Below are 12,832 nucleotides of genomic sequence, written 5' to 3'. Positions count from 1 at the left end.
CGTATATTTTTTTACATCTAAGCTATATATAATAATTCTGATTCTCTCCACATAAAATTATTCTAAACTGGAATTGTAATGAAAAAGAATTGTTATTCGCGAGATAATCTTCGATCGAAAGCACTTGATGGAACCCATTGGAAAGACATAGGTGCTCTTATCTTAAGGAGTTTTTAAAATCCACTTCAGACGACGGTTAAAAGTGAACGATACTTTCAATAGGAACGTCAAGCAATCGAATCGTGGATAATTTCATCTACATTCCGAGGAACGTTAATGAAATGGAAAATGGAAATGAAGACGTTGAATGGGAGTTTTTCGTGATTGGTAAACGAGTTCCGTGGAACGAAGCGCAGTCAATCTGTCCCATTTACGGAGACCTAAATTCTCTCCCGGGTTCTGAGGAGCAGGAAATGGGATATGGATTCTTGCCGGATCCTTCAACGCGCGAGGCGGAAACAGATACCGGAAGCACATTGGCGATATTCGACAAGGACATGAAGGATTGGCTCGCACGAATGTTATCCGAATCAAATTACCGTTTGTTTTCTCATTTCTATCTTTATCAATTATAAAAAGATAATGTTTTGCGCGTTTTTCGAATTTGTTGATTTTATAATTTTAAAATCACAGATGCGTTTTTTTCAATAACATAAAATAGATTTAATCAAAATTAAATATTCTACATAGCACGAATCGAACTCTGCGATTGATTCTCTCAATTTTTTAATTAATTGACATTGAATTTTATTCTCATTACGATCGCTTAGGATACGACGGTCTCTGGATCGGAGGTCGAAGGAAGGATTCCATCAGCAATTGGACCTGGATTGATACGGGAAAAAAGGGGGATACGTCGATATCGAATTCCTTGATAATTAGAGACTATCCCGCTTGGCACATCGCGGATAATCACGGAAACGATGAGAAGAACTGTCTCACGTTCGACAGATTAAATCACGAAGCTCCCGTTCTCGTGCCGGATATTTGCCAGCACCGTAAACCGTTCATCTGTATGAGACCCGGTGAGAAGACATTCGTCGATTCGTCGCGTGAGGCAAAGAAAACGCGATTCGTTTTGTCCGGACGTTTGCATTAGAAACGATCGTAAATCGTCGCGACGTTTGTTGCCGCGTTCATCGCTACATCCGTGATAATTTATACTACTGTAGCTTTTAATCAGCTGTTTTCATTAAAAGTCACGCAGGTGGCATGACTCGCGCTATCAACTGCATTATAACGTTTCTTTTGTATTTTTCCGTTCGCATCTTTTCTCGAGTGTATATCGCGCATTAAATATCTTAGCACGAGACGTATGTATTACTTATTTAATAAATAAAATATTTGAATTTGTTTGTGTCGATTAAACTAGAATTCGAATTATATAGCTAAGTGGCATTAAAAAATATTTAATATGAATAAAATATTTTACAATTTTAAAGGACAGAGAAGATTATCGAAAGAGAAAATCATCGAGGGCAACAGTGTCTTTGTCGATGGCCAACAATACACATTGTATCAAGTCATCGACGAGGACGAAGAAAAATTAAAAGCGGAAGGGGTGCGAAAAGTCAACGGGGGTGGTATTACGTGGAAAGACGCGAGATTGCAGTGTAAAAAGAGGGGCAAACATCTTGCTATGATTTTCACCAATGAAGCGGCCATCGTCATAGCAAATGCCATGCTGCGGAGCAGACCGTGTAATGAGGGATCATTTTACAATTTGCATATTGCATTCACTTTATAAGCCAAAATTTTTTCATTGGAAATTTAAAAATAAATAAATAAATTATTTTCTGTAACTGATAGCTATAGAGAGCGTATGGTTGGATGGTCGTTGCATCGATGGTATCGATTGCATATGGGTTTCATCGGGATTTACGCTATTGTCAAAAAAATCGAACATTACTTCGTATCCACCTTGGTCGGACGGTCACCCCATATTACCATCATCGAAAAACAATGATTTCTATCAAGAGGAAAGATGTCTGATTCTCGATAGACATCTCTGCGCGGAGCATACAACCCCGGTTTTTATCGATTTGGACTGTCAGAAGAAAAGGCCTTTCGTTTGTCAAAATGGTAAATCGAAATTTATTACCACGTGTTCTTCAAGCTGTTGCTTAATATAATTATTCTCTAAAAGATTCTGTCTTGGTATATTATAAGCAAAATTATCTTACATTAAAATCTTTAAGTGTTATATAAGTTAATTATAATTATAATGAATATAATTTTCTATTGTAAAGAGAGGGAGCATTAATTTACTTTCTTAATGATGTTACATAAATAGAACCACACATCTAAATATAACGTTTTTTTGCGAATCTAGCGAATCCAGAAATATCGAAAGACGATGAGAGGTACATATTAATTGATAATGAAAGATTAATATTTTCTTTTGCTAAAATGACATGGAACGAAGGCGAAGTTTACTGTCAAAGCAAGTCTGGTCGTATAGCGAATATATTAGACGCTAAAACTTTATCCGTCGTATTAAAGAAAATGACGAAATTAGGTAAAATATATAAGATATAATATAAATAATATGACATACAAAATATATATAATAAAAAATACTTTGTTAAATATCAATATTTCATTAAAAATTTTTAATCTAAGAAAAAAGTTATATAATATAAGAAATGTTATAAAAATTTTTTTAGAGTATCTGCATATATATGTTTTCAGCTAATTTGAATATCATTTATTTAAATATTTCTTTATAGAGTTTATGCTAAATTTGAGGCTTATTTAATTGCATGTCTTAAATGTTAAAAGTGAACGATACTTTCAATAGGAACGTCAAGCAATCGAATCGTGGATCATTTTATCTACATTCCGAGGAACGTTAATGAAATGGAAAATGGAAATGAAGACGTTGAATGGGAGTTTTTCGTGATTGGTAAACGAGTTCCGTGGAACGAAGCGCAGTCAATCTGTCCCATTTACGGAGACCTAAATTCTCTCCCGGGTTCTGAGGAGCAGGAAATGGGATATGGATTCTTGCCGGATCCTTCAACGCGCGAGGCGGAAACAGATACCGGAAGCACATTGGCGATATTCGACAAGGACATGAAGGATTGGCTCGCACGAATGTTATCCGAATCAAATTACCGTTTGTTTTCTCATTTCTATCTTTTTCAAATATAAAAAGATAATGTTTTGCGCGTTTTTCGAATTTGTTGATTTTATAATTTTAAAATCACAGATGCGTTTTTTTCAATAACATAAAATAGATTTAATCAAAATTAAATATTCTACATAGCACGAATCGAACTCTGCGATTGATTCTCTCAATTTTTTAATTAATTGACATTGAATTTTATTCTCATTACGATCGCTTAGGATACGACGGTCTCTGGATCGGAGGTCGAAGGAAGGATTCCATCAGCAATTGGACCTGGATTGATACGGGAAAAAAGGGGGATACGTCGATATCGAATTCCTTGATAATTAGAGACTATCCCGCTTGGCACATCGCGGATAATCACGGAAACGATGAGAAGAACTGTCTCACGTTCGACAGATTAAATCACGAAGCTCCCGTTCTCGTGCCGGATATTTGCCAGCACCGTAAACCGTTCATCTGTATGAGACCCGGTGAGAAGACATTCGTCGATTCGTCGCGTGAGGCAAAGAAAACGCGATTCGTTTTGTCCGGACGTTTGCATTAGAAACGATCGTAAATCGTCGCGACGTTTGTTGCCGCGTTCATCGCTACATCCGTGATAATTTATACTACTGTAGCTTTTAATCAGCTGTTTTCATTAAAAGTCACGCAGGTGGCATGACTCGCGCTATCAACTGCATTATAACGTTTCTTTTGTATTTTTCCGTTCGCATCTTTTCTCGAGTGTATATCGCGCATTAAATATCTTAGCACGAGACGTATGTATTACTTATTTAATAAATAAAATATTTGAATTTGTTTGTGTCGATTAAACTAGAATTCGAATTATATAGCTAAGTGGCATTAAAAAATATTTAATATGAATAAAATATTTTACAATTTTAAAGGACAGAGAAGATTATCGAAAGAGAAAATCATCGAGGGCAACAGTGTCTTTGTCGATGGCCAACAATACACATTGTATCAAGTCATCGACGAGGACGAAGAAAAATTAAAAGCGGAAGGGGTGCGAAAAGTCAACGGGGGTGGTATTACGTGGAAAGACGCGAGATTGCAGTGTAAAAAGAGGGGCAAACATCTTGCTATGATTTTCACCAATGAAGCGGCCATCGTCATAGCAAATGCCATGCTGCGGAGCAGACCGTGTAATGAGGGATCTTTTTACAATTTGCATATTGCATTCACTTTAAGCCAAAATTTTTTCATTGGAAATTTAAAAATAAATAAATAAATTATTTTCTGTAACTGATAGCTATAGAGAGCGTATGGTTGGATGGTCGTTGCATCGATGGTATCGATTGCATATGGGTTTCATCGGGATTTACGCTATTGTCAAAAAAATCGAACATTACTTCGTATCCACCTTGGTCGGACGGTCACCCCATATTACCATCAGCGAAAAACAATGATTTCTATCAAGAGGAAAGATGTCTGATTCTCGATAGACATCTCTGCGCGGAGCATACAACCCCGGTTTTTATCGATTTGGACTGTCAGAAGAAAAGGCCTTTCGTTTGTCAAAATGGTAAATCGAAATTTATTACCACGTGTTCTTCAAGCTGTTGCTTAATATAATTATTCTCTAAAAGATTCTGTCTTGGTATATTATAAGCAAAATTATCTTACATTAAAATCTTTAAGTGTTATATAAGTTAATTATAATTATAATGAATATAATTTTCTATTGTAAAGAGAGGGAGCATTAATTTACTTTCTTAATGATGTTACATAAATAGAACCACACATCTAAATATAACGTTTTTTTGCGAATCTAGCGAATCCAGAAATATCGAAAGACGATGAGAGGTACATATTAATTGATAATGAAAGATTAATATTTTCTTTTGCTAAAATGACATGGAACGAAGGCGAAGTTTACTGTCAAAGCAAGTCTGGTCGTATAGCGAATATATTAGACGCTAAAACTTTATCCGTCGTATTAAAGAAAATGACGAAATTAGGTAAAATATATAAGATATAATATAAATAATATGACATACAAAATATATATAATAAAAAATACTTTGTTAAATATCAATATTTCATTAAAAATTTTTAATCTAAGAAAAAAGTTATATAATATAAGAAATGTTATAAAAATTTTTTTAGAGTATCTGCATATATATGTTTTCAGCTAATTTGAATATCATTTATTTAAATATTTCTTTATAGAGTTTATGCTAAATTTGAGGCTTATTTAATTGCATGTCTTAAATAAAATCAGGATTAGACCATGTTTGGGTCGATGGGCGAACGGTTATGTCCAAAGATGGTTGGAAATGGGTGGATGAGAATGGCGAGGTTCTTTCAAGGAATGACATTGGTGCCGGAAGTTCCTGGTGCTTTGACGGTTCTTGGCCTTACACCGATCGGGAGATTTGTCTGAATTTGGATCGCGAAGGTCATGGTACACCATTGTTCTATGGTTTACCTTGCAACACGACCAATCAATATGTTCTCTGCAATTTATCCGCTCGCAAAAGTGTACAGTCAAAATTCACAGAAGTAAACGAAACAAAAGTCGAAGGAAGTATGGGTAAAAAAAATATCTTTATTAATTACTTAAATAAACTTTGTGTGTATATGTAAGATAATTTGTGTACAAAATTGTGCATAACACAAGAGAAAATATTTCTTGTATGAAATCTACAGAGGGTCACAATTAGAAAGTTACTGAAACTATTCTCTCTCGGCTTATTTAAAAAAAATGAATAGAATTTTAAAAAATCAAACTGTTTTATAATCAAGTTTTATCTATTATCGTTTTTATACTTTTTTTTCAAATGTAAAATTTTATTATTTCACAAAATGCTTTATATAATTTTTATATTGTATGCAAAATTGACAGGTTTCCTGTATTCAAAACTGTTTGATTTTTTCAATTTTATTCAAAAAACAGCCGAATAGTTTAAGCGATTTTTTAATTGTTACCTTATATATAGAAATATATATTGTGTACACTTTTACTATAGATATTCAACAACAAGCTACAGATTTAGCAGGAAGAATACGTCAGCTGGCTAAGAACAAGCAATCTGGCCTACTTTTTGTAATGGATGATAGTTTAAGCGTCTTGAATACTTGGTTCGCTGAAGAAATGAAACTAGCAACTACCATTATTCGCCGATATTTCCCGTAAGAATCATTTGATCCATTTAAGAATAATTACGTTTAAACGGCATAAATTTATTTCAGCAAAATTTAATACTTGTTTTCCAAAACTAATTTAAAAATTTTATCGAAGTTTATTTATATACGATATTATGCGAAATAAATTGCTATCAATTTCTTTTAATTTTTTTTATTTTTGCCTGATTGAATTTAAATGATCTTTGTATAAAAATCACGATAAGTTCTGTTGAATTTACTAGCTTAATCACCCGACAGATTGTCACAAGATCATCCAATGGGCATGATTACTTTTTCGCAAAAAGCTAAGATAGCTCTTGCCTTGAATCAAACGGATACTTGTAATGTTCTCATCTCGTTATCCAAGGATATGCTCGCGAATCGTGCGGATCGCATAAGCGCGGATCTTGATGGAGTTGTCGGAAAGGAGACAAATTTAATTAACGCAGCTCTCCTATCAGTTGATGCCGTTCGCGCTTCGAATATACAACAAGTTATTATAGGTGAGATTTTAAAAATTAGAAATTTTATATATAATTTAATTTTAATTTAAATTTTTGGAAAATGCTTTCATGTATAATGATATAGTTTTCAATGTCTGCAATTCTAATAAAAATTACTTTAAATTATAATATTTTTATTAATTACTGTTTTTTATAAATATTTTTGTAATATGTGTACTCTAAATGTGCGTACGCTTACAGTTTTCGTAACGGATGGAGAACACGTGGTTGAGGATAATGACAAGGAAAATTTACGAACTGCTATGGAAAATTTGCAAAATCTTAGGAACGACGGCCATGAAGCATTTGCAATTGTCGTTAGCCAAGGTCAAAAATACGCGGCGGATTATAACGTTATCGAGGAACTATTCTCCACTTCTTTAAAAGGAGAACGAAATCTATACTTTGTCGAAAATTACAAAGGATTAGCGGAAATGAATTCTGCATTGAATTTAACAGGCTGGACGAAAGATTATGCTGCTCAATGTAAGTTTTATTGTCGGTATCTAAATTGTACTATATGTGAGACAAGCAAAAAAAGAAAAATAAAATAAAATAATATATAACATAATAAGTTATATGCGTTATAATTAATTTCTCTTGTATTCTAGGTGGAGAAATACAATGGATTATACCAAAGGAAAATGAAATGCTGGCTCATCTATTACAATCGAAGAAATAGTTATAATGGGAATAGTTGCAAATATCTGAAATTTGGAACAAGAACGAGACAATAATTGTGTCATGTATCATACAACATACACACACAATTTTTATGTTCGTAATTATAATTTATGAATTAATTTTAAATGTAACAGTATACACATTTAAAAAAATGCAACATATTATTCTTGTAATTAAATAAAATAATATAAAGATGATAATTACATAAATATTATAAAGATGATTATTAAATATTTACCTTTACAAATAATTTATAATATCTTTTGATGCTGTCTGCTGCCTAAATTCTCTAGCCTGTTTACTTTAGTCAATCTTTAAATTATAATTATAATTTTTTTTTTTTTTTTAATAATTTGACTATAATTTTCTGAATCAACGGTTGGTTACATGCGCACAAGATCAACAGATGGTTACGTGCAAGAATCAACAGGTAGTCACGTACACGCAGAATCAACAGGTAGTCATATGTATTAATTATCTTGTATCTTTAAGGAATAGATAAATAATACTAAAAAGAATAGGAGCAAAAATATAAATTATCAAACAAATTCAAAATTTGCATTTAATCTAATAAACAATCTCTTTAATTTATTTTCTTATTTCAAATCTCTCTTAATTTAAAAAAAATATTGTTTAAAAAAGCTATCTTAATTTGCTTTTTGTAGCTATATAAGTTTAAATATCTTTTGCAATCTTGGTTTTAGTATACAAGCATTAAAAGTTTCCTTAATATCTCGTGGGATGCTACTCAGAATTCTAAATAAAAAACCGGATTTGAAAAAATTTATCTTTCTCGAGACTTGAATATATCTTTATATGATATACGAAAAATTGTGATTTCCGAAACGCGGAGGTCTATTCTATTATAATTATTATATTTTCCTATAGTTTTACTCGCGTTCTTTCAATTTTTAAGGAGTTTTCATTATTAACAGCAAATTTATTTTTTCACGTTTATTTGATCGCACGATGTTATTGTGTAGCACTTTACAAGATATAAAAGAAATTTTTTTTAACTTTTATTTTTAATTTTTACGCTCCAACTAATCGAGAGAGTAGAGAGAAAAATGGGCTCCAAATATTTTCGTACTCCCCTCAAGAATTAGAAATATCTTGATACGTGATACGACATACGAAAAATCGAATTCTGAGAAACAGAAGTTTATTCTACTATAATTTTCCTATAGTCTTGTAATCTTTTATTTTTTATAAAGTTTTAATCATTAGCAATATTAATTAATTCTTTCACGTTCATATGATTGTCCGGTAATAAGTATATTGTCAGGTTTTTGCAAAATGTTATACGAAAAATCAAGATATCTCTTGCAATATTGGTTGGAGCGTAAAAATTAAGAGTAAAAGTTAAGAATTTCTTTTATATTTCGTGGCGTGCTATACAGGACTTTAATTAAAAAGTCGGAAATGCAAAAAAATCTACTTATCCTATTACTTGAATGTGTCTTTATGCGAAAAATTATGAAAAGCTCTACCGTCGATAGCCGCAAAAACATTTTCGGCTATCGAAAAACACATTTTTGTATATTTGAAACTGGTTATCTCAAAATCTGTGGAACGTAAAATATAATTATTTTGATCTCATTTGAAAGATAATTTAATTCTCTACAACTTTTGTTTCGGTACTTTTTGTTAAAAGACGCATACTTTCCCTGATATTTGTAAAAATGTAAAAAATAGCCGTGATTTCAGAGGTTTTTGGGCGCTAACTTTTTAAGGAAACATTTTTCGATCCATGTTTATAGGAAACTTTTTGTTTAGAATTAAATTATCTTTCAAATGAGATCAAAGTGAATGTAGTTCGCTCCATAGGTTTTGAAATAAACCAATTAATAACTAATTTCAAATGTACCGAAAAGTGTTTTTTCGGCTATTGACTGTTATTTCAAAACTTATGGAACGAACTACAATAATTTTGATCTCGTTTGAAAGATAATTTAATTCTCTACAATTTTTGTTTCGGTACTTTTTGTTAAAAGACGCATACTTTCCCTGATATTTGTAAAAATGTAAAAAATAACCGTGATTTCAGAGGTTTTTGGGCGCCAACTTTTTAAAAGAATAGAGAGAAAAATGGGCTCCAAATATTTTCTTGCTCTCTTCGGGACTTAGAAATATCTTGATTACTGTTTCTTTTGCTTTCATTTTATTTCAAAATATTAATATAATAATTATGGTATCTCTCTTCGTCAGACTCTTCCCCTTCGACTTGTCCGGCATGGGTGACCCTACCGGTAACTATTAGCATTTTCGAGTGAAGCAGTTTTGATTGCTTTGAGAGCGATTAAATTCAATTTGTCATGAATATATGTTTGACCAAAAAGTAGTGTATGTTTTGTAGATTTCGAGAGAATCTGATTAATATAAATATATAATGCATTAATAATATAAATAATATAAAGTTCATGCTCCGTTTTTGACGCTATTTTTGCTTCAAAGCACAAGATTTTTTGCCCTGATTAAACATCAAACGCTTACTCAAAGTAATTCATTAATTAATCTAATAATTCAAGTATTCCTAATAATCCAAGATGGAGTACATGATGTGATTAATCGGTCGCAGAACAACCAAATCTGCTTCACATAAAGCTTATTAAGTTTTATATAATACAAACTATTATGACCAGAAGAATCGTTAATAAAATTATTGATTGTTTTTTAATTGTAGAAAAAAGTACTTGGTATACTAGCGCATTTTGCGTAGATTTTCAAAAAAAGTATTCGAGAAAAGGTAGATGAAGCTTCGATATAAATTAACGATTGAATCATAAGATAAAACGCGATTTAAAATTTGAGGAAAAAAAACGCGACGAACAAATAAATCAACAATAGCCATAATATTCGATTCTAATGTATGTACATGTAATTTTTGAAACAATCAGAGGAACGATATAATTATTATATACGAAAATGTTTCGACGGACATTTGAAATGCTTTTTATAATCGCGTCTATAATAGGACATTTGTGAATATAGAACCTAATGCCCGATTTATTTTCAAATACGTGATTTTATACAAATTTCGCGATTGAGAATAAAAATATATGTACCGTTTCGCAAAAGATTAGCTAAATAGCATAAAATCTTATAAATCTTAAGATACCGTTATAAAAACATTACGTTATCGCCGCGTTCAATGGAGGATAACTGGCCCAACTATTTGACCAGATCAAGATCCCTCCGCCAGATAACACGCCGGTTAATATCCGACAAAGACAAGAACAATCTTAAGGGTGGAGAACGATCAACTTCTTGCTTCTACATCGGACCCCGTAAGATCAATCCGCAAAGAAAAGTTAAGTGATCCATTAAATATCAGGAACCCCGCTGTAGGAGGAAACGAATCCCGGATCTTCTAGACTACTCCTGATAGCAATGATTTCGGTAACGAATCAATGACAGTTACCATTGTCATTATCTTTAATTCACGAAATTGAAATTTGCGCGAGAAAATATGTTCTTCCATTATTAAGAAATATATCTTTTTATTAAAAATTAAATGGATATAACAATTTTTATGAAAATTTGGTTACGAACGACTATATTTATAATAAAATACATGTCTTGCGTTATTGTAGCTAGTGTTAAATGTGCGAGTACAAATAATTCTCGGGTACCAACTGCTCGAGACGAATCGAACCCGATAACAGCGAAATTTAAAAAAATTTAATTTGGATACTTTGCAACACACATAAAATAATATCAAGCATAATTATAATAATTCTAAACTATAATTAATCTTTTTCTGTAGCATTTAAATACCTTAATTTATTGATATTTCACTGATATCGAGGTACCCATTCGATTTGTCTCGAAGTTTCAAAGTATACGCACATTTTACATTACATTCGTAGATAATATGTATTTTGTAACATAATATTTAAAAAAAGTATAAAAGTTTTTGGAAACAGTTTGTTAATTTGCGCATGTATTTTATTATTTATATAAAATGATATATCTAAAAACTATCCAGAATACTATCCTAGAATGGCGAGATGTTTAATACCTGTAAATGATTTCTTAAAAAAAACCAAGAAATAATCTTTCTATCCTCAGCACCTAGAAATATTTTTTTTTTTAATTGAAAATTATATTAAAATTAATTAATAAAATATTTTCGTTCGTAACTATAATTTTTTGTATCAAAAAAATCAATAGAAACAGGCAAATTGATTGCAAATTTGAAATTGGATTATTATCGCCGGTGCATAAGCGTAATTTTACGCTCGTTTACGGTCGTGAGATATTACGACCGTTTGTCATGCAGCATTGTTTTAATATAATTTTACTTTAATTAATATAATGCCAAATAATCGATCAAAATTAATTGATTGAAATTCTTATAATAATTAATCTAGCCCATCCATTTTGAGGCAACGGATCTATCTACAATCTATAATCTAAATTTGCATCTACAATCTACAAATCTACTAATCCGTTACCTCAAAATAAAATAAAGTTTCACTCACCGGCACTGATGCGCAACAGCGGAGTTGTTGGTCTTGAGGCTACGTTGTCTGTAACATAAAAATATAAAGTCCAAATTATAGCAGCGTATAATTAATATTTAAGATCCAAATTGTAGCAGCAAAATAGATTATAATAAAATAATTTTCTAAATTTTGAAAAAGAACTCTACTAATGACTCTAATAATTTCATATAGAAGCTATAATCTAAAAGTAGAAACTTTTACAAGATTATAGCTTTCATATAAAGTCAAACGATAAAGCGTCGAAAATATATTTAATTTTAAATTTTATTTTTGAAGAAATAATTATTTCTTATCGTGGTAATGTATGTAAAAGATAAGTAGATATTAATCTTATCAAATTATTTTCTGATACTTGTCGCGACCGCGTTTAGGAAACGAATTTGAAACGAGTGTGAAAAGTCATTGCCGAAATATTTTACGTACTATCATATTATATGTATACCCGGAGGAGAGAAAATATTAGTGTATAAAACATATTTTAAATTATGATTAATTATTTATTAAACGATTGATATATTACGAATCCTTTCGTTATGTTAATTGTTTGATTTTGCGATTTGATTATTTAATCGCGCAATCTTAATCTGAATAACAGAAATTTAAATAAAATTTCTTTCCATATTTATTTTGTTATTAAAGATCCAGAATTTTTATCTTTATTTTTTTTTTATTATTAATCATAAATACCCATATATCTTTGAAGACTAGTTTAATTGAATTTTACTCCAGCAAAATCTTACTATACATATATAGAATTCTTTATATATATATAATCCATATTTAACCTGAATGATTCTTTCTATTTGTACATTAATAGCTATTCTCCGTTCTATTTTTAATAAACTTGGAGAAAAGTAATTGCCTTATTATCTTCT

The 12,832-nt window shown here is 31.1% G+C and overlaps 1 protein-coding gene across 1 annotated transcript; it reads left to right on the top strand.

The window, feature by feature from the left end:
• The first annotated feature begins 272 nt into the window (after nt 1-272).
• Nucleotides 273-7,654, top strand: LOC115239020. Its single transcript, XM_029813307.1, has 15 exons — nt 273-540; nt 771-1,025; nt 1,443-1,700; nt 1,810-2,082; nt 2,333-2,518; nt 2,801-3,118; nt 3,349-3,603; nt 4,021-4,278; nt 4,386-4,658; nt 4,909-5,094; nt 5,358-5,669; nt 6,106-6,268; nt 6,521-6,765; nt 6,967-7,251; nt 7,377-7,654. Exons 1-15 carry the CDS (start codon nt 282-284, stop codon nt 7,445-7,447), a joined length of 3,597 nt encoding a protein of 1,198 aa, XP_029669167.1. The 5' UTR covers nt 273-281; the 3' UTR covers nt 7,448-7,654.
• The last annotated feature ends 5,178 nt before the right edge of the window (nt 7,655-12,832 follow it).

This window comes from Formica exsecta, unplaced genomic scaffold (genome assembly GCF_003651465.1).
Source record: "Formica exsecta isolate Colony F162 unplaced genomic scaffold, ASM365146v1 scaffold363, whole genome shotgun sequence".
In the NCBI taxonomy this organism is placed as follows: Eukaryota; Metazoa; Arthropoda; class Insecta; order Hymenoptera; family Formicidae; genus Formica; species Formica exsecta.
The sequence above is the reverse complement of the archived record's forward strand: the minus strand, read 5'-3'. Positions and strand labels throughout refer to the sequence as shown.

Coding starts and splice junctions, on each gene's coding strand:
- LOC115239020 (XM_029813307.1), top strand. CDS start 282: ATGGAAAATGGAAATGAAGACGTTGAATGGGAGTTTTTCGTGATTGGT. Junction 3,119..3,348: donor GTTATCCGAATCAAATTACC/GTTTGTTTTCTC, acceptor ACGATCGCTTAG/GATACGACGGTCTCTGGATC. Junction 4,659..4,908: donor GCCTTTCGTTTGTCAAAATG/GTAAATCGAAAT, acceptor TTGCGAATCTAG/CGAATCCAGAAATATCGAAA.